The 22,927-nt window shown below is 47.4% G+C and overlaps 1 protein-coding gene across 1 annotated transcript in view; it reads left to right on the top strand.

Annotated features, from left to right (window-relative positions):
* The window catches only part of LOC139280759 (IQ motif and SEC7 domain-containing protein 3-like), a 202,802-nt gene that overhangs the window by 51,935 nt on the left and 127,940 nt on the right, over nucleotides 1-22,927 (top strand). Inside the window, exons 3-4 of the mRNA XM_070900434.1 lie at nucleotides 11,674-11,796; nucleotides 19,301-19,467. Of these exons, the coding sequence (XP_070756535.1) occupies nucleotides 11,674-11,796; nucleotides 19,301-19,467 (290 nt within the window). The remainder of the gene's footprint in view (nucleotides 1-11,673; nucleotides 11,797-19,300; nucleotides 19,468-22,927) is intronic.

Here is a 22,927-nt window from a genome sequence, read left to right as displayed (position 1 = left end):
TATTGAGCTTTCATTTCCTCAGGAAACATTCTATTAGCCCTGAATTTCCTTGAACTTTCTGCTGCTGCACCAGTGTAACAGAAACACCCTTTCCATGCATAAACAGGGATTGTGCCATACTGCTGGTGAAGCGGCTGAAATTCTGAGGAAATTCAGGGCTAATATGTTTATATGGAGGATCTTTGTGGGTGATGTTAACCCAGTCATTAGTATAGTTATTTAAATAAGTTATCAGCTGCATTGAAAGTGCACACAAAGGAATGTCATGCAAACATATAAAGCAGTACACTGTCAGAGGAAATTAAATCCCTATGGGTTTAATGACATAGAACCTCAAAACAATATATTTTTGCATCAGCATTGCAGGCAGGTTTTAGTAGGAAGTTATCAGCATAAATCATTTAAATAACAACACAAGAATAGAGCTTAGTAATCTATAATAATAGGTCAGTTTTTGTCTGTCCTTTGTCTGTCCTGGGGCCGGAGCGGGGGCTGGGGGCTGGAGCATGTGGTCCAGACTGAGTGATAGTTGCACCAACCAATGGGCGATCAGGGCCTGCCCGGCCTTGCAACCAACCAGGGCGTGAAGCGATGGCATGAATTTTAAAAGTTTGATTGATGCTGGGTCTGTTCCAATGAGGAGGCGGCAGTGGATGCAGCGGGGCCAATGGGCGCCGGCATGGGGCCTCCCCGGGTGTTGCTGTGGAGCCCAGAAGAGTGCACGGCAGGTGAGAGAGAGAAAGAGAGAGAGAGGGAGGGGGAGAGAGAGGGGGAGAGAGAGGAAGGTGAGGGGGAGAGATGGAGGGGGAAGAGAAGGATGGCAAGGGAGAGGGGGAGAGAGAGAGGGAGGTGAGGGAAGGAGGTGAGGGGGGGAAGAGGGAATGGGGAGAGAGGGAGGGGGAAAAGAGGGAGAAGGAGGGAGGTGGGAGAGAGAGAGGATGGGAGGAAGAAATGGGTGGGAGGGAGAGAGAGGGTGGGAGGCAGGGAGAGGGTTGGAGGGGGAGGAAGAGGGAGGGAGGGAGAGGGTTGGAGGGAGAGAGAGGGTGGGAGGGAGAGGGTAGGAGGCAGGGAGCGGGAGGGAGAGGGTTGGAGGGAGATGGAGGGAGGGTGGTAGAGGGGAGGAAGGATAGGAGGGCATGGGAGGGAGGGATAGAGTGAGAGAAAGGGACAGTGGGAGGGAGAGAGAGGATGTGAGAGAAGTGGGAGGGCGTGGAGGGGAAGAGTGAGAGAGAGAGGGAGGGTGGTAGGGAGAGAGAGGGTGTGAGGGAGAGGGAGGGTGGGGGGAGAGAGATGGAAGGTGTGAGGGAGAGGGAGGTTGGGAGAGGGAGAGAGTGTGTGAGGGAAAGGGTTGGCAGGAGAGAGCGGGTGGGCGGGAGAGGGTGGGAAGGAGAGAGGGGGAGGGAGTGAGTGAGGGGAGGGAAAGAGGGGAGAGGGAGAGTGAGTGAGAGAGAGAGAGATGGAGAGAGGGTGGGAGGGAGAGAGACAGAGGGTGGGAGGAGGCGGGATAGTTAGAGAGGGAGGTGGAAGGAGAGTGAGAGAGAGACGGAGGGAGAGAGAGGGAGGAAAAGAGAGGGAGAGAGAGGGTGGGAAGGAGGGAGGGAGGGAGAGAGAGTGAGAGAGGGAGGGAGAGAGTGGAGGAAGAGAGGGAGGGAGGACATCAGTGTTGATTCTATACATGAAGAAGATGATAACAGTCTAAAAAAGTACTGTCGCAATAAATGAACTAATTTGACTGCAAATGTTTTGTGAGACTCTGCTATTAGTGAAATAAAATCCGGCTTAGATCTATAATTCTTTTTAAATAGCTTAGACACAGCTAGAATGAATTTTTATGATCATGGGTGGAAACTCTGCCTTTTGCCCTGATTGCCTGGTGCTCTTGTCTTTGCCAGCTGTTGGTGATTTTCGGCTCACTGTCTTTTCTTATTTATTACATTTTTCATGAGTTGGAGTCAGCAGCTCGTTACAGTGAGCTTTTCTGCTTTAAGCCGAGACCTCAGAGTACCAGAGCAATCCTGCAGATGGAGGGAAGCCGGTCACAGAGATTGGATTAAGCTAAAGTGATCTGAAGGATAACATTCGATTTTTTTTTTATTTGGAGCTGAAAGGAATGCAGGCTTGTCTTTCTGACTGAGCTGTGCTCTCATGTGATGCGGGTGTAAGTATTCCACCCCAGACAGTGGAAGTAAGCACAATATTCCCTGTGGTCTTAGGTAGGGTGGGAGGGAAGCAATTGATCTCACATTTCCTCAGTCCTGGATGGTTTCAAGCACAACTCCCTCACCCCTATTGCATTCTACAGCTTTTGTGCAAAGGGGGCAAAGGTTATCTCCAAGCTTTGCCTGCTATCTCATTGAGGATGCAGCAACTTGTTTTCCTTTTATGGATAAAGAGTAATAATATACACAGAGGTGGGTACACTTAACTTGGGATTGCTCCTTTATAAGTTGTTGAGCATCTCCAACCCAGGACCGGATTTTATTACATATATATTAGTTCTATGCTAGGCATGGACAATGGCCTTTCATACTGTTAAGTAAATGTTTTTCCTGTAAAGTAAAATAAAATAGAATATTGACAGTGTTGGTGAACACTATAAAATGAAGAGCAGTGTCCATTAGAAGAGACACTGGGGGTGAAGTTCAACTTTTTAGAGCCACAAAATGAGGGGTAGTGGATTGGTTGACTTCTTTAGAAATTCGTTCTTGGGATGTGGGCATCACTGACAAGGCCAGCATTTATTGCCCATCCCTAATTGCCCTTGAGAAGGTAGTGGTGAGCCGCCTTCTTGAACCGCCGCAGTCCGTGCGGTGAAGGAACTCCCACAGTGCTGTTAGTGAGGGAGTTCTAACAATTTAACCCAGTGACGATGAAGGAACGGCGATATATTTTCAAGTCAGGATGGTGTGTAACTTGGAGGGGAACTTGCAGGTGATTAGGGGATTTGAGTATAGGAGCAGGGAGGTCTTACTGCAGTTGTACAGGGCCTTAGTGAGGTCTTACCTGGAATACTGTGTTCAGTTTTGGTCTCCTAATCTGAGGAAGGACGTTCTTGCTATTGAGGGAGTGCAGTGAAGGTTCACCAGACTGATTCGCGGGATGGCACGACTGACATATGAGGAGAGACTGGATCGACTGGGCCTGTATTCACTGGAGTTTAGAAGGATGAGAGGGTTTCTCATCAAAACATATAAAATTCTGACGGGACTGGACAGGTTAGATGCAGGAAGAATGTTCCTGATGTTGGGGAAGTCCAGAACCAGGGGACATAGTCGAAGGATAAGGGGTAAGCCATTTAGGACTGAGATAGGGAGAAACTTCTTCACTCAGAGAGTTGTTAACCTGTGGAATTCCCTACCACAGAGAGTTGTTGATACCAGTTCATTGGATATATTTAAGAGGGAGTTAGATATGGCCCTTATGGCTAAAGGGATCAAGGGGTATGGAGTGAAAGCAGGAAAGGGGTACTGAGGTGAATGATGAGCCATGATCTTATTGAATGGTGGTGCAGGCTCGAAGGGCCGAATGGCCTACTCCTACACCTATTTTCTATGTTTCTATATTTCTATGTTTCTATGTGATGGTGCTTCTGTGATGTATGTAGCACTCAAATCACTAACTCCGCACAGTCTGGTGTTGTAGTAACTGCTGTGACCTTAGTCCTTTATTGTGTAGCTCCAGAGTGCCTCTCAGGTGTGGTGGGCAGCCTTTTATACTCTGTCTTGCAGGTACTTTCAGGTCTCCTACCACAGCGCCCTCTGTGGCGCACCATTGTAACCATACATGTAATGTACCCGGACAATACATAACAGCTTCCATTCGCCTGCAGCCCTTGTCCTTCTAGGTGGTAGAGGTCGTGGGTTTGGGACGTGCTGCCAAAGAAGCCTTGGTGAGTTGCTGCAGTGCATCTTGTAGATGGTACACACTGCAGCCATGGTGCGCTGGTGGTGGAGGGAGTGAATGTTGAAGGTGGTGGATGGGGTGCCAGTCAAGCGGGCTACTTTGTCCTGGATGATGTCGAGCTTCTTGAGTGTTGTTGGAGCTGCACTCATCCAGGCAGGTGGAGAATATTCCATCACACTCCTGACTTCTGCCTTGTAGATGGTTGAAAGGCTTTGGGGAATCAGGAGGTGAGACTCTCGCTGCAGAATACCCAGCCTTTGACCTGCTCTTATAGCCAGAGTATTTATATGGCTGGTCCAGTTAAGTTTGTGTCCTCTTGTGAAGGTTGTGGGCAGTTGTATGGTGAATAGGTGAACAAGTATGCAACATGAGTCGAAGTCAAGCTTTGTCTGCCTTTGATAGCCTTTATCTGCTTTCTAGTTGGAGTGGGCAAGGTATTCCGCTGACAGGAGAGACTCAAACATTTAGGCTGCTATATCACAATTTTAAGGTAATTATGCTATAAATAAACTATACACTCTGAAAGCCTGTCTGAGAAAACTGAAAGCATTATGAGCACGGAGAGTCCTCTGAGGATAAAGGCATTAGGACTGCAGAGAGCACCATGTTATTGAGTGAGGATTCAAAAGGAGCAAATAAATAGCTTTTGCGTATTTCTTTTCATGTTTCCTCTTTCCCTCCATAAGGCAGGCATCATTTCACAGGGGCTTCAGAGTCATTGTAAACAGGGAAGCGTGCAGTACAAGCACTTCTGTGTATCATTTGAACCCTGAGATTGGATTATTGTGTACTTTAATGAAAGGCATTTCATATTATATATAGCGCAAAGCAGACAACAAACATTTCTCATCAAATGAGTTTTCTGTTTGCTTTTCTTAGATGGCAGCAGCTTTCTTTGACACTTCTCATTCTTCTCGTTTGAAGATAAAGTTACAGGTTTCCTAGTCATCATCATCAAAGGCAGTCCCTCGGAATCGAGGAAGACTTGCTTCCACTCCTGAAGTGAGTTCTTTGGTGGCTGAACAGTCCAATACGAGAGCCACAGACTTTGTCACAGGTGGGACAGATAGTCGTTGAGGGAAGGGGTGGGTGGGACTGATTTGCCGCACGCTCTTTCCGCTGCCTGCATTTGATTTCTGCATGCTCTCCGCATTGAGACTCGAGGTGCTCAGCGCCCTCTCGGATGCACTTCCTCCACTGAAGGCGGTCTTGGGCCAGGGACTCCCAGGTGTCAGTGGGGATATCACACTTTATCAGAGAGGCTATGTGGGTATCCTTGTAACGTTTCCACTGCCCACCTTTGGCTCGTTTGCCATGAAGGAGCTCTGAGTAGAGCACTTGCTTTGGGAGTCTCATGTCTGGCATGCAAACAGTGTGGCCTGCCCAGTGGAGCTGATCGAGTGTGGTCAGTGCTTCAATGCTGGGGATGTTGGCCTGGACGAGGACACTGATGTTGGTGTGCCTGTCCTCCCAGGGGATTTGTAGGATCTTGCGGAGACATCGTTGGTGTTATTTCTCCAGCAACTTGAGGCGTCTGCTGTATATGGTCCATGTCTCAGAGCCATGAAGGAGGGCGGATATTACTACAGCCCTGTAGACTTAGTGGCATTTTTGAGGGCCTGGACTTCAAACATTCTTTTCCTCAGGTGGCCGATGGCTGCACTGGCGAACTGGAGGCGATGTTGGATCCTATTAGCTTGCTGGTTAAGGAAGTGAGTAGCTGAACCATACAGACCAAAGAGGTGCCATTGCCTGATTCCTGGTCGGTGCCAGTTAGCTGATCTTGGCCAGGGCAGAGGTAAGGGTGCTACAATAGGCCTCAACACTCCTGAGTTATGAGGGGGAAAATCAACCAGCTTCCTCCTCATGATTAAAAATAGCAAATGCTGGAAATACTCAGCAGGTCAGGCAGCAGCTGTGGAGAGAGAAACAGAGTTAATGTTTCAGGACCTTTTGTCAGAACTGAAACAAGTTATAACAGGTTTTAAGCAGGTGCAAAGGCAGGGAAAGTGGGGAGGGGAGTTAAGAACAAAGGGTGGATGGCAAGAGAGATTAAAAGACAAAAGGGATGATGGTGCAAGGAAAAAGGAGATGGTAATGGGACAAGTAAAGAAACACAAGATGGATCAAGAAGAGATGTAAATGTGAATAGCAGTATCATCTGCAGCAACTGCCATCCGAAAACATGGGGGCAGAGGTTATGATCTGAAATTGTTGAACTCAATGTTGTGTCCGGACGGCTGTAAAGTGCCTCATTGAAAGATGAGATGTTGTTCTTTGAGCTTGCGTTGAGATTCATTGGAACTATTGAGTTCCTAACACAGATGAGGCTGCACACAGGGAGGTTAAAGTAACAGTGACCTCAGTCTTTATTAAGACACTCCAGAGTGAGAAACAGGCCTCAGGGGCCGGCTTATATACAGTGCTCCCAAGGGATGTGGGATCCCTTGGGACTTCAGGGGATGCACTCCCTGGTGGCGGAACATGGGAGTGCATGCTTTACAGATACACAACATCACTCCCCCCCCTCCCCAAAGTCAAAGTGAAAACTATTTACAAGGTGAGGCGGTCGGGAGCCTTTCTTTCCCTGGTGGACCGCCTCGGTACAAATGTCTGTTCTGGTGTGTTGGCTGTGCCCTTGCTGGGCTGGTGTGTTGTTGGCCCTGCAGGGCTGCTGGGTGAGCCTGGCCTTGCTGGGCTGTTGGGCGTGATGGGTTCAATTTCCTGGTCCAGGGTGGTGTCGTTGATCCTTTGGGTGTGTGTTGTGGGCTCAAAAAAGGTGGTGTCTGCTGTGGGTTGTTCAGGGCAATCTGTGAACCGCAGCCTCGTTTGGTTCAGGTGCTTTCTGCAAATTTGTCCATTGTCTAGTTTGACTACAAATACCCTACTCCCTTCTTTAGCTATCACCGTGCCCGCGATCCACTTGGGACCATGTCCATAGTTTAGCACATACACAGGGTCATTCAGATCAATTTCCCGTGACACAGTGGCGCGACCATCGTTTACATTTTGTTGCTGCTGCCTGCTCTCTACCTGATCATGCAGGTTGGGGTGAACCAGTGAGAGTCTGGTTTTAAGTGTCCTTTTCATGAGTAGCTCAGCCGGGGGCACCCCTGTGACCGAGTGGGGTCTCGTGCGGTAACTGAGCAGTTCTCGGGACAGGCGGGTTTGGAGTGAGCCTTCTGTGACTCGTTTAAGGCTCTGTTTGATTGTTTGTACTGCCCATTCTGCCTGCCCATTGGAGGCTGGTTTAAACGGGGCCGAGGTGACATGTTTGATCCCATTGCGGGTCATGAATTCTTTAAATTCGGCACTGGTGAAACATGGCCTGTTGTCACTGACCAGTGTGTCAGGTAGGCCATGGGTGGCAAACATGGCCCTCAGGCTTTCAATGGTGGCGGTGGTGGTGCTTCCTGATATTATTTCACGTTCAATCCATTTTGAAAAAGCATCCACCACCACCAGGAACATTTTACCGAGAAACGGGCCCGCATAGCCTGCATGGATCCTCGACCATGGTCTGGAGGGCCAGGACCACAAACTTAGTGGTGCCTCTCTGGGCGCGTTGCTCTACTGAGCACACTTGCTGCATTGCCGTACACAGGACTCTAAGTCAGAGTTGATACCGGGCACCACATGTGGGATCTGGCTATCGCTTTCATCATTACTATACCCGGGTGTATGCTGTGGAGATCCGAGATGAACGTCTCCCTGCCCTTTTTGGGGAGCACTACGCGGTTACCCCACAACAGACAGTCTGCCTGAATGGACAGCTCGTCTTTTCGTCACTGGAACGGCTTGATTAGCTCTTGCATTTCAACGGGAATGCTGGCCCAGCTCCCATGCAGTAAACAGTTTTTTACGAGGGACAGCAGAGGATCTTGGCTGGTCCAAGTCCTAATCTGGCGGGCCGTGACAGGTGATTTATCATTTTCAAACACTTCCATGACCATCAACAAGTCTGCGGGCTGCGCCACCATCAACAAGATTGCAGGCTGCGCCATTTCCACCCCCGTGGTGGGCAATGGTAGCCGACTGAGAGCATCCGCACAGTTCTTGGTGCCTGGCCTGTGGCGGATGGTATAGTTATACGCTGATAGCGTGAGTGCACACCTTTGTATGCGGGCTGAGGCATTAGTATTTATCCCTTTGTTTTCAGCGAACAGTGATATGAGGGGCTTCTGATCGGTTTCCAGCTCAAATTTGAGGCCAAACAGGTACTGATGCATTTTTTTTACCCCGAACACACACGCTAATGCCTCTTTCTCAATCATGCTGTTCGCCCTCTCGGCCTTAGACAAGCTCCTGGAGGCATAGGCAACAGGTTGCAACTTCCTCGCAACATTAGCTTGTTGTAACACACACCTGACTCCATACGACGACGCATCACATGCTAGCACCAGTCTTTAACACGGGTTATACAATACAAGCAGCTTGTTGGAGCATAAAATGTTTCTGGCTTTCTCAAAAGCAATTACTTGTCTTTTTTTCCCATACCCAGTTCTCACATTTATGCAATAACACATGTAGGGGTTTTAAGAGGGTGCTTAACCCCGGTAGGAAGTTACCAAAATAGTTGAGGAGTCCCAGGAACGACCGCAGCTCTGTGACCTTTTGTGGCCTGGCGCGTTCCTGATAGCCTCTGTTTTGGCGTCTGTGGGCCGAATGCCGTCCGCCGCGATCTTTCTCCCCAAAAACTCCACTCTGTTGCCATGAAGACGCATTTTGACCTCTTCAGCCGCAGCCCTACGCGATCCAGTCGCTGGTGGACCTCCTCCAGGTTTTGTAGGTGCTCGGCGGTGTCCCGACCCGTGACCAATATGTCGCCCTGAAAAACCACCGTGCATGGTATCGACTTGAGTAGGCTCTCCATGTTTCTCTGGAAGATCGGTGCAGCCGACCGAATTCCAAACGGGAATTTTTTGTAGATGCAGGTGAGGCCCTTCGAAGACTCCTCCAGCTCCTGCGTCATGTAGGCCGAAGTCAGGTTGAGTTTGGTGAACATCTTGCCTCCTGCCAGTGTCACAAATAGGTCGGCTTCCTTAGGTAACGAGTATTGGTCCTGTAGCGAGAAACGATTACTATTTACTTTATAATCGCCGCAAATGTTGACCGTGCCATCACTTTTGAGTACTGGAAAAATCGGGCTGGCCCACTCGCTGAATTCCACTGGGGAGATGATGCCCTCGCGTTGCAGCCTGACCAGCTCAATTTCCACTCTCTCCCTCATCATGTGAGGTACCGCTCGCGCCTTGTGGTGAATGGGTCATGCCTCTCGGACCAAGTGGATCCGCACCTTCGCCCCGGAAATGTTTCCGATGCCTGGCTCGGATGTCATCCCAGTTCCAGTGGATTTTGCCCAGCCAGCTCCTTCCAAGCAGTGTGGGGCCATCGCCCGGGAAAATCCAGAGTGGCAGTTCGTGCACTGTGCCCTCGTAGGTGACTTTGACCATGGCACTGCCCAGGACACTGATGAGCTCTTTGGTGTACGTTCTCAGTTTTGTGTGGATGGGGCTCAGGGCTGGTCTGAGTGCCTTGTTGCACCACAGTCTCTCAAACATCTTTTTACTCATGATGGATTGGGTAGCACCAGTGTCCAGTTCCATGGCTACGGCTAAGCCATTCAATTTTACATTTAGCATTATAGGTGGGCATTTCATCGAAAATGTGTGCACCCCATGTACTTCAGCACCTGCCTCCTCTCTTTGAGGCTCGAAATTGCTTTGATCCATGTACCGATCTTCCTCTGCCACGTGGTGGTTAGCAGGTTTTGCACAGCTTGCAGCTCGTTTGCAAGCTCGTTGGAGGTGCCCCATTTTTCCACAGCTGTTGCAAACATACCCTTTGAAGTGGCATGAATAGGCTGAATGGAAGCCTCCACAACGCCAACAAGGTGTGAATTGCCTTGCATTCATCCTTTGTTGCGGACTCTGAGTCATCTGGGTCACCTGAGGCCTGCTGGCAGTTGCAGACTCGTGGTTTCTGCCCTGTACATTTCTGCTCGCAAACACAGTTCCAGTTAATTTATGAAGATTGCTAGCATTTGTGTGCTGAGCGATTTGTTTGGTGTTATCACTGGTGGACATAAACGCCTGTGGTATCGCAATGGCCTTACTGAGGGTCGGTGTCTCTACAGTCAAAAGTTTTCGTGGGATGGTCTCATGGCCAATGCCCAGTACAAAAATGTCTCTGAGCATTTGCTCCAGGTAGCCATCAAACTCACATTGTCCTGCAAGTCGCCTTAGCTCGGCGACGTAGCTCACCACTTCCTGACCTTCAGATCGCTGGCACGTGTAGAACCGATACCTCGCCATCAGCACGCTCTCCCTCAGGTTAAGATACTCCCGAACCAGTGTACACAGCTCCTCATACGACTTATGTGGGTTTCACCGGAGCCCGAAGATTCTTCATGAGGCTGTAGGTCGGTGCCCCGCAGACCGTGAGGAGGACCGCTCTCCTTTTTGCAGCGCTTCCTTCTCTGTCCAGCTCGTTGGCTACAAAGTACTGGTCCAGTCGTTCGACATAGGCTCCCCAGTCCTCACCCTCCGAGAACTTCTCCAGGATGTGCACAGTTTGCTGCATCTTTGCGTTGGATTCATATATTCGTCGCCAGTTATTGTGTTCCTCACACAAATAAGACTGCACACGGGGAGGTTAAATAACAGTGACCTCAGCTGGGATCCCTTGGGACTTCAGTGGATGCGCTCCCTGGTGGCGGAACATGGGAGTGCATGCTTTACAGATACACAACAGGAACAGTGTAGGAGGCCAAGGGCAGAAAGGTCAGAGTGGGAGTGGAGCGGAGAATTAAAGTGACAGGCAACCAGAAGCTCAGGGTCACACTTACGGATTGAATGGAGGTGTTCCACTAAGCGGTCACCCAATCTGCATTTGGTCTCCCCAGTCTGTCTTCCCCCCCCCACTTCCTCCCCCAGTCCCCCCCCCCCCCCCACCTGCCTGTCTTCCCGCCCGCCCCCCCCAGCATACTAAATTGAAAGAAGTACAAGTAAATCGCTGTTTCACCTGGAAGGAGTGTTTGGGGCCCTGGACACTGGAAAGGGAGGAGTTGTTGTATCTCCTGCGCTTGCATGGGAAGGTGCTGTGGGAAGAGGAGGGGGTGCTGGGGGTGATTGAGGAGTGGACCAGGGTATCGTGGAGGGAGCGGTCCCTTCGGAATGTTCCTCATAATTATTATCCAGCAACTTTTCTGGTGAGTGTATTTTTGTATGTTGAGTGAGAACAGGATTGGCTTTGGCTGTGAATAGTCAAAACCTGTCCATACTCACTACTTAGTCACACTGGGAGAACTCCCACTTTGGTGAGGTACCCAAGAACAACCAGTGCCCGTGCAAATATTCTCCAGCAAAGGGTCGCTTGGTCTGAATTCCCTGTTCTGTTACATTAGAATCTCAGATAGGAAGACAGAAAATACAGGAAATGTTATGTGGCATATTTCCCATCATTTGCACTGTGTGCCAGCAATGCCTGCTTCCCTGGCATCCTTCAAAATCAATCTGATTTAAAGGCCACAATAAAATGTGGTTTTCTTGATTGCAATGGAATGAAAATTGTATGGGTTCTAACAGGCAGGTGATTATTATCCATGCGGTGAAGATGAAAATTTACTCCAAAACATTTAAGATGTGACTGGTGGAGTACAGGCTACTCAACTGTGCTATCCAAAGCCTGGGGCCTATTTAAAAACATAATATGGAATTAACTCCCCAAAGGGAGGAATCAACTGACTATATTTCTTCTGTTTCATTCTAGTTGTGTTGTTGATGAGATGGATTTCTCTAACATGGAATTGGATGAAGCACTGCGGAAGTTCCAGGCTCACATTCGCGTGCAGGGAGAAGCACAGAAGGTTGAACGACTCATTGAAGCATTTAGGTAATGAGAATGATTCTTCTTCAAAGAGTGATTGCAGGTAAAATGAGGAGTGAACTTTTGAAGTGGCTTGGAACCTTTTACAGGAACTATAATAATATACACAGTTTTCATTCTCCTCATTTGTAAATATCTTGGGTTGGTCGGCCAGCTCATCACTTTCAGCTCTTGTTTTTCACCAGATGAGAGTGATTTTGAATTCAAAGTCTGCCTGTCACCTTACGCATTTTGCTTGATTGAGTTGGTGATTTATTCACCAATTGATATACTACATTTACTCATCCATCTTCCATTTGAACCACAGTTCATTTAGATGCATAAAACTTTAAGCACATTAAAAACATGCTTATATGTTTAAAGGTTGAATACTGGAAAAAAGAAAATTAAATGTATGGATCCCCTGTTGTGGAGTATTACAAAGACACTCAACCCAAGTCTGTTTTGGAGTAAAGAGTCGTTTATTATAAAGTACTCGATTGAGGGAGAAACAGCTTCTACACGAGTTCAGTAACTCGGTGACCCAAACCAGCCAAACAATCTTGGGTTACTTTTTATACAGTCAAAATACATACAAAATCATGAAGTTCCACGCGGAGGCTTTCCATTTGTTGTTTCCCTGCCGCATCACAAACTTTTCGCCTTCCTACTATAATTAATTGGTTAATACAATTAATTTGACAGCAAACTTTGTACCTCCCCTGTGTGCCGTTTATCTGCTAAGTTACATGCCACATCATTCCTGTGAACTCTTCCTCTTTTGGCCTAACCATTTTCAACCAGTTGGGATGTTTTTCAATCGTCTTTTGTTTCCCATAATCTCTTACCACCCCATGCGGCTTCGAGTGTATTTTTCCCAACTGTCTGGTTTATACTGTGATAAAATGATTTATCTTCCTGAGAGTTCTTTAACCTCAGTTATGACCCTTTCTAAGGAGAATTCATTTGCTTTGCTCTTTGTTCTAGCCTTGATAACAGCAAATTGATTAATGAGTGCAGAGGTACCACAGCATTCTGTTCTCAGAGTGTCAAGTTCAGTAACACGTGTCTTTTCTGTCTTTACTCTGAACCTTGCTTATGGTTTTAACTTTACTTGATTAATTTTCCTCTGATTAATTAGGTTCCCTCTACTTAAATTTTTTTTTCTACAATCCCACAGATTAAAAAGAAGATATTTCACTTACCAAGACTAACCTTCATAAAATTTCTGCTCCATAGAATACCGACATCTGGTATTTAATTGAGACATATGGAGGAGACATAAGGGCTGAAATTGCCCCTTTTTATAAGGCCCATGGCTGTCTGAAAGTGGTGGCCACAGGTCAGTGCGAATTGGCCGTCAAGTCTCTGTGGAGGGGCTGCCATGTAAAAAATTGTTCTTCCTCCATTTTGGAGCGATGTAGGGGATCGCTCGGCCCGTTTTAACGCCACGTCATGCACGCGCTGAATCCTTACCGACCAGTGATGACACCTTCTGGAAAGTGCCCCGTGAGAAATGGTCCCTTTCCTGGAATTGCCCTGTGGGAGCGGTGCCGTCACCGGCCGGTGTCACTAACAACTTCCACTGTCGGTACACTCTCTGTGGCTTTGCGTCACAGCCACCATTAAAGGGGAGGTGGCACTGCCGGCAATGCCATGTTTTTTTTTGTCAGCCGACTGCTAGGTCGGGCCAACAATTATGCCCGCAGTTTCGGCTGGACTGCCAACAGGCAGCCTGGCATCCCCAATTAGGTGCCAGGCTGCTGGCCCGGCCGAATCCCTCCCTGGTGGCCCAGTGTTTGCCACTAATGTGGCTGCAGAGTACGCAGCGGCCCTCCCCTTTAACTGATGTCATCAGCGTGGTGGTGATGACGTCGAGCATCGGCCACTCCGCCCTGCCCCCACTTCCACCCTGCTAGTGATGGCTACCCCGCCCCCACTTCCTCCCCGATGATGAGGCCACTTTCACCCCGCTCCAAAAAAAAGCACTAAGTGCTGCATTTCTCCAGTTTGGCCACCCCATGCTACATAGAGCGGGAATGGCGGCGATGGATGGGAGTCAGGAGTGACGGTGCTTGGCATGGTCCTTTAATGTGGGGTTGGGAGGAGCTGTCTGCCTCAGGGCAAACCAATGTTGGAGCAGGGATCTCAAACAGGTGTTAGGCCCCTTACTCGCATATGCAAGGGGCCTAACGCCTGCTTCAGGTGTGGCTAAAGGATGCCATTTGTTTGTCCTTGCTCAGTGTGGCAGTCGGTACACTTCCTGCCTCACATTTTGGGCCCTTTGCTGGAAGTCTTCAGTGATTTATTTGGAGGCCATTGCAGGATGTCAAATGGTTTGTAAACAGGAATTTCTGAATTGTAACTAACATTTTTTTGCTAATAGCTATTTTAATTTGAACAAGCTGTCCTGTATTCATGAGTGGTCTGTTCAGACAGGGATGTGTGAATTTGTCCTAATAGCTTGTAATAAAGAGGAAGTGGACAGAGTTTGGCAGGAAGATTTTATATTTAACTTGTAAAAAAAAATAAAACAATCAAAGAAATTGCATTGTCAATATAGCTCCAACTACAGTTTACAACAACCATAATGGTGGAGAATAGTGACCAAATAATTAAAATAGTATCACTGGAGCCCAAAAATTCCGTTTCCTTTTCCTACAGATACAAGTACTACCGTTTAAAGAAAGGATGGCAAATCCAAATGGGCTGAGTTCAGTATTTGGTAACTTGGATTAACTGATCCAGTTCAAAATCAGAATTCATTTGAGGCTCATCTATAATAATTACAGTAACAGGGCAGTTTAGAACAGTTTAAATAAGTTAGAATGATGATATTGACACCGGCAACTGGGTAATGACCCTTAATCAGGCTCATTTAAATTAATAATTAAACAGATTAGTCCAGGCCGGAATGCTGAGAAAAAGGATATTGACCTTCTGTTTAAATTTGCATCCTGTTTATGAATTTCAAAAATTAGAGATTTATGCAGAATCCATTTTTTACTGTTACTGTATCTAAATTACAGAAAATGATTCCTGGAATCTGAATTAGACAAAATCTAGACTTAAAATGTAGTCCTTTTTAAGCAGGCTACAGGGATTAATGCAGTTATTGCAGCAACATGGACGCAAATCTCAAGGCATAATTCAGTGTCAGTTTCACTGTGATAATTGTTGGTAAGCTGAATAGATTTTGACAGAAAATCACAGTCCTCTGTATGCTGCCAGGTTTCACATTCATAAGAACATAAGAAATAGGAACAGGAGTAGACCACACGGCCCCTCGAGGCTGCTCACTATTCAATAAAATCATGACTGTTCTTCCACACCAGCTCCACTTTCCCGGCCTATTCCCATATCCCTTGATTCGCTGAGTGCCCAGGAATCCATCATTCTCAGTCTTCAATATACTCAACGACTGAGCAACCCACAGCCCTCTGGGATTGAGAATTCCAAAGCAAAGGAAGCATTTTCAGCGTAGGAGTGGCAGGCCGCAGCCTGCATGGCTTCACTGTGCTTGACATGATAGAGACAATTTCCTTGGGGTTAGCATCAAAACAGTGCCTGAAAAATGAATGCTGTATACAGTAAACATGGCTGCTAATCCATTTTGCACTTGATTATCACTGCAGCTCTGCCATATGACTTTTCAGGTGGTTGCACCACATTGTGCCTGGAGAGGGGGCAGCAATGTAAATGACACGCAACCGAGTGTCAGAGACCTGTGCACTCAGATGCTGTAGTGTTGGGTGCAGTTCAAGGCGAACCTGCTGCTATTGATTCCAGAGCTGCTATTTAGATGCAATCTCGGGAGCCTCCTATCAACAAAAGCAGGCATCCAACACCGCCTCCAGTGCACCAGTGCAGCCTTCGGTCGCCTGAGGAAAAGAGTGTTTGAAGACCAGGCCTTCAAAGCTGCCACCAAGCTCATGGTCTACAGGGCGGCTGTAGAAATACCCGCCCTCCTGTATGGCTCAGAAACATGGACCATGTACAGTAGACACCTCAAGTCGCTGGAGAAATACCACCAACGATGTCTCCGCAAGATCCGACAAATCCCCTGGGAGGACAGACGCATCAATGTTAATGTCCTCGTCCAGGCCAACATCCCCAGCATTGAAGCACTGACCACACTTGACCAGCTCCGCTGCGCAGGTCACATTGTTCGCATGCCAGACACGAGACTCCTAAAGCAAGCACTCTACTCGGAACTCCTTCACGGCAAATGAGCCAAAAAAGGGCAGTGGAAACGTTACAAGGGCACTCTCAAAGTCTCCATCATAAAGTGCAACATCCCCACTGACACCTGGGAGTCCCTGGCCAAAGACCACCCTAAGTGGAGGAAGTGCATCCGCGAAGGCGCTGAGCACCTCGAGTCTCATTGTCGAGAGCATACAGAAATCAAGCGCAGGCAGTGGAAGGAGCATGCGGCAAACCAGGCTCCCTGTCCACCCTTTCCCTCAACGACTATCTGTCCCACCTGTGACAGAGATTTGGCTCTCGTATTAAACTGTTCAGCCACCTAAGAACTCACTTTAAGAGTGGAAGCTAGTCTTCCTCGATACCGAGGAACTGCCTATGATGATGATGATTTTAAAGGGACAGGCTACTCTCTGCTCTCTGCAAAAAAGAACGTTATTTTTGGCATTTTTGAATAAAAAATGTTTTTTTAACTTCAGGAATTGTTGCAGAATGCTGTAACTCTTGTTCACTCACTGATTAGGATTGCTAACCCTCTGGGATTATTGCAGAGTCTTTAGGGATAAAAGATTAATCTCCAGGGCACTGCTGTGAGCGACCCAAGAGAAAAATCAGAGGGGAATTTAAAAAAATGCATTTTTCTTTTCCTTTTGTTTGAATACTTTAGTTTACTAGTTATAAAAATATCGCTGATGGGGAAAAAGGCTGATTGCCTGACAGTCAAAAGTCATCCAATCAGGTAAGGAAAAGTCTGTTCACTTTCCCAGTAACATGGGAAGGAGGTGCTCTATGAGGATGGACATGTTGGGCGATCTATGGTGGAGGCGGTAGGTTATGTGATGAAACTGCCAAGGATATGTTCAACCAGAGTTGTCAATCTAATGAATGCTGTGTTTGTTAAATTGGTTTCTACCTGTTGTCAATCTGGCTTATTTGAAGGCCAACACAGAGCAGAAGCCACAGCTTCTGACAGCTGCTGAAGATATTTGCCTGACCCTCTCCAGCGCCCCCATCTGGTTCACCAGCAAAGGGCAGGTATCCTCCTTCCACTTTTCGATACAATATCTCCAGGTAGCTATGTGGTTATGGTATCAGATTAGCAACCCAGAGATTGTGAATTCAAATCCCATCATGGAGAGTTGGGAAATTACATTACAAAAATCTGATCTAACCGCATAAAATTGACCATGAAAGCTGCTGGCTTGTTGTAAAAACACAACTCTGTCCTTTCTGTGCTCAGCTAGTCTGTGACTCCAGTTCCACATTATATGGATGTTCGCACCCAGGGATGGACAATAAATATTACATCGCCAAGGAAATGTGAGCGCCAAATGCACCTGATCGAGTCGGCCTCCTCTGTTTGTTCAGGAAGCACTGGTATATGAAAGGAATATGCAGGCCAAGGAAGGAATATGCAGTCCCACCAAGGAGCTTCCTCCACCCCACTCAGCAGACAGCCGGCCCCTTTGCAATAATCGGAATTCAGGCCCCCCCCACCCTTCCAATGTTCCCATTAATTGTTTTGGGGTGCGTGGCCCCTTTAAGGGCCTGGGCGGCCCATTCAAAATTGTTGGCGCCTGGCACTAACTTTTAAAAATTAGCGCCCCTCCCACACTCAGGAAATACCCAGCAGATAACTCTGCCCAATAAACCTAAAGTATAATTTCTACCTCTTCACTGCGTAGAAAGCAGGCCACCCAACGGGTAAATATCAGGAGAGAAACCTCCCGGACAGAAATGCAGCAACACCTCCCACTGAGCAGAAATCCGGTTACTGGCAAGGGCCCCTCTCTCCACAGCAGAATTTCGGACATTTTACTTCCTAGTGACGCCAAACTGCGCTTAACACCTCCCCACTCCCCACCACTGAGGTCAAACTGTGCTTACCACCCCCTCCTCACTGAGGACAAGTCTGCTTAACCCCCTCACTGAAGACAAGTTGTGCCTTCCCCTTTCTCACGGCTAAGAACAAATCCCCCTCGCCATCACTGAGCTGGGCCCTGCCCACCCCACCCCACTTCGAACACCCGTGAACAGTAATGTTCCTATCCAATGAGAAGCAAATTTCCACCCACCAGCTACTGATAACAATTTGTGCCTCTTTCACCCAGAAGCACAAAAGCAGCACCCCGCCCTGAGCTGAAAACCTGTCTTTTGTAGGGCTCACTGTTCAATAAGCAAAAATGTTCTCCACCCCAGAGAGGTGGAGTTGAGGCCTAGCCGACTGCAGCTCTCCCTTTTCCCTTCCTCCTTATACTGTGAGGAAAATAGGCCCTGGCCAGTACCACCCTACCTTTCTGCATCTCTAACCCTAATGCCCTCTTTACTCCACCCACTCTCTCTCTCCTTGCTCCCTCTCCCTGTCCACTCTTTCCCCTCCCCATCACTCCTCACCCAATGTAACTAAATTGCCCTTAGCTCAGAGCCACCCACCCCTTCATTGTCCTCTGTTGCTCCGCCTCCCCCTCCTGGAAATCCTCCATTCCTCTTACCCCATCTCCCTCTCCTTCTCTCCTTGTCTCTCTCCTCCCCTATCTCTCTCCTCCCCACTCTTCCTTCCCTCCCCTTTCCCACCTCAGTCCAGTTACCCCACCATTTTCCAGCCTGCTTGATCTCAATACTGGACCTAGGCTTGACTGCCTGTGTAAACACTACAGGCGATTGATTAGTATTTTTAAAATGCTAGCTTTTGTCTGGATTTTTCAGAATTGTAGGAAAAAGTGGATGATGGTTTCCTTGGCTCTGAGCTGGACTGCAGCAACATTTCACAAGATTTAGGAATAGCTTCCCACACAAACAAAAGGCTTAGAAACCACCGCAGACGAGCTTGTTTTTGGCCAATGTAAGAAGCTCAGTAAGGCATAGTGCTGACAAGTGAATCTGACCATGAGACATCTGTATGTAGCAGCACTAATGTCTTCAATTAGCTCAGTGCAATAAAGTGCACAAGATCATTTACATTAGCAAGATAATAGTATCATTGGTAGAAATGTTTCTTGGACGAATGTCAACCGGGCCACTGAAGTATTTCCTATCTCCTTATGATGTATACAATGGGAGCTTCATTGACCTGCTGGACAAATGATCAAGATCTTAATTAAACCAAGTACAAACATCAGCAAATTACTTCAATGTAATGAATCCCTCTGGTGGATTGTGTCCTATAGTGGGGGATTGCCTTATCCAGTACTCTCAAATTTACTGCAAAGTATGTGTGGAATTTTAGAGGCTTCCGGTCCCTTCTCAGCAACACGAAAGACTGAATCAGCAAATCACTCCTCAGTGCGTGATTCCGATTATTATTAATCGTTCTGTGTGTTTCTTTCAGTCAGCGTTACTGCATGTGCAACCCTGACGTGGTTCAGCAGTTCCACAATCCGGATACCATCTTCATCCTAGCTTTTGCTATCATTTTGCTTAACACAGACATGTACAGCCCCAACATCAAACCCGATCGGAAAATGATGCTGGAAGACTTCATCCGTAACTTACGAGGTGAGTGCAGCTATCTAACATTTACCGAGACATTACATTGATGCTAAAGAAATTATTTTACAATGTTCGACTGGGATAAATAACTTAACTTCATTCTGGGCATTGGAGTGCATACTGATAATTTAAAATAAAAATCATTGCAGTTTAAATATGAAACCTACATAACTCAGTGGAACAATTTAATTATATACCAGTTGCATCTGTATATAAGTTCAATTTTTAGAGAGCAGGTATGAAAATATTATTTGCAACACCAAACTGCTCCTGATTTGACACTGACAAGTGTATTTGCTGTGCCCATGTGCTGGTGGTGCTGATGCAGTTCAGGTGAGGTGGGGAACGGGCAGAAAACTGGGGGGGGCGGGGGGGGGTGGGGTTGCATGGCAGAGTCCTTGCTTGGCCTAGGTATTTTCCAGCTGGGCAGCACTGGGGGAGCAGAAGGCTGCTCCTGGTTGCATGCCTCATTGCAGCCTCTGATTTTATGGATTTTGCTTGTACTTTGCATGTCTATTGCACCAATACGATAGTGATATCCATGTGTGCCTGTATAAACAGGCACACAGAATCACATTGCTGATGCACAAGCAAGGGCAAGTTACTTTCTTGTTTTCTCAAAGCTGCGTTGCTTGATTTTTCCCTTCAGTGTTTTGAAATCGATTTTCCTCAATGAATCTGCCTAAAAGTGTTGCCGTGGTAATTGAAGGAAAATATGGTAGCAAGTCCAAATAGTCCTCAAATCTCTCAGCTATGGTACTGTTAAGGATGTTTTGAAAGAATTCTATGGAAGCAGTTATAGCAGTCAAAATGGAACATGAGAGCCTGCAGCCTACTGCCAGAGCAAGGACAACACAACCGAAAGACTATAATTGTCAATAAATAAGGGTTGACTCACCAAATTAAGTCACTTTACACCTACTTGTTCTCCACCACACTCTCTCCCAAAGACCCTCACTTTCCAAAATTTCTGCTCAGTCCTTTATAAGACAGAAGTCTATATTTTCCCTTCCTTCATCCAATTCCCAAAAGTTGAAAGCATTCACAAAAATGAACTCAGAACTCTATGCGATCTAATGCTCTGAATGAGGTCTTGGAAGCTCTGTGAAAGTGTTTTGTTCAAAACATCTTTTGTAGCACGGTTAGCTGCCACTCCAGAATTCACCAAAGAATAATAAAAAGATGTAACTAGCAGTAAGGTAGATACAGAATCTATATGGATTGAGTTAAAAGATAATAAGGGAATCATCACCACATCATCATCATCGTAGGCAGTCCCTTAAAACGAGGATGACTTGCTTCCACGCTGAAAAGGGATGAGTTCACAGGTGTTTCAATGAAGGACCTAATATTCCAGATCCCAAACTACATCTTGAAGGGTGGAAGATGCCTGTGCGTGGATTTTTTTAACGTGTGGTGGCTGTTGCACACCAGCCACCACATGGGCCTGATAGGCGTGTACTGCAGACCACAAAATAACGGAAGGAAATTGGAGGAAGAAATATGTAGTCAAATCTATGAGGTGAGTAGCAGGCATAGAATATTAATCATGGGAGATTTCAACTAACCTCAAATAAACTGATGGGAAGAAAGAGTGAAAGGAGAAATGGGAATCGAATCTTTACAGTCTCCTTTCTCACTCACTAAGTAAGAAGTCCAACAAGAAAAGAATCACTGCTAGACCTTGTAATGAACCAGAACAGAAAGGAGAAGTCAGAGTAGGAGTGATTACAACATAGCAAGGTTCAAGATTAGCATCGAGAGTGATACAAGCAGGACAAAGGTTAAGGTAATAGATTGAAAAAGAGCAAATTTTGAGGAAATGAGGTTGGAACTAAAGAAGGTAAATTGGAAGAAAATCTTGATAAAACAAAGACAGAAAAACAGTGGAAAATCTTTAAAAGTGTAATCAATAGAGTTCAAGATAAATGTATTCCACTAAAAGCTAATTATAGGCCACTGTGGATGAATAATGAACTAAAGAGAAAATAAAAGCTTAAGAAAAAGACATAGAGGAAGTATTTGGAGGAGAAGATGACAAACGGGAACACAAAGAACTTGGGAGAGAAGTTTAAAAGAAAATCCAAAGAGAGATTACGAAATCAAATTATCAAGGAATATAAAAAGAAATAATAAAGTGTTCCAAAGACATATAAATAACAAAATGAAAATTAAAGATGGGTTAGAGCCACTAATGGATGGGCAAGATAAACTCATAGGTAATGACAGAAATGGCAGAAATATTGAATGCCTACTTTGCCTCAGTTTTTACTAAAGAAGATAATGAAATGGACACTTCACTCGAGGATGAGCTTTAAAAAGAATATTAATCCAGTTGGAATAGAAAGGGAGAAAATAACGGACAAACTAGCAAAACTAAAAGAGGATAAGCCCCAGGTCCGGATGGTATACACCCAGGCATACTTAAGGAGCCTAGGGAGGAGCCAGCAGCGGCATATATATACATACCGTATATACTCGCGTATCATGCGACTTTTGAAGACCTAAATTGTAACCTAAATTTGGGGGGTCGCATGATACGCGAGATACAAAATTTGCGGGTGTGAGGTGCTGGCCAAGATTAGGCTGTTAGGCTGTTAAGCAGACCGTATCCACGCTGAATCTCGGCATGCTCCAACAATCCTCTATGTAAAGACATTTCTCTTGGTTTCTCCTCTCACTCTCCATGATGGTTGTAAATCGAATATCCCTGATTGATATTAGTTCCTCGATACTCATGACCAAATCATTAGTTTATGTGGAAAACAAGCCAAGTTCCTGCAGCACACCACTAACTACATCCTCCCAATGCAAAAAAAAATCCATTTGACTCCTGCTGAAATTCTTCTCTTCAGGGGGAGAGAGAGTCACGGAGGTCGGGGGGGGAGAGAGAGTCGCGGAGGTCGGGGGGGGAGAGAGAGTCGCGGAGGTCGGGGGGGAGAGAGAGTCGCGGAGGTCGGGGGGGGAGAGAGAGTCGCGGAGGTCGGGGGGGAGAGAGAGTCGCGGAGGTCGGGGGGGAGAGAGAGTCGCGGAGGTCGGGGGGGAGAGAGAGTCGCGGAGGTCGGGGGGGAGAGAGAGTCGCGGAGGTCGGGGGGGGAGAGAGAGTCGCGGAGGTCGGGGGGGGAGAGAGAGTCGCGGAGGTCGGGGGGGGAGAGAGAGTCGCGGAGGTCGGGGGGGGAGAGAGAGTCGCGGAAGTCGGGGGGGGAGAGAGAGTCGCGGAGGTCGGGGGGGGAGAGAGTCGCGGAGGTCGGGGGGGAGAGAGAGTCGCGGAGGTAGGGGGGGAGAGAGTCGCGGAGGTCGGGGGGGGAGAGAGAGTCGCCGAGGTCGGGGGGGGAGAGAGAGTCGCGGAGGTCGGGGGGGAGAGAGAGTCGCGGAGGTCGGGGGGGAGAGAGAGTCGCGGAGGTCGGGGGGGGAGAGAGAGTCGCGGAGGTCGGGGGGGAGAGAGAGTCGCGGAGGTCGGGGGGGG

The sequence above is a fragment of the Pristiophorus japonicus genome, chromosome 15 (assembly GCF_044704955.1).
Source record: "Pristiophorus japonicus isolate sPriJap1 chromosome 15, sPriJap1.hap1, whole genome shotgun sequence".
NCBI lineage: Eukaryota > Metazoa > Chordata > Chondrichthyes > Pristiophoridae > Pristiophorus > Pristiophorus japonicus.
The sequence above is the reverse complement of the archived record's forward strand: the minus strand, read 5'-3'. Positions and strand labels throughout refer to the sequence as shown.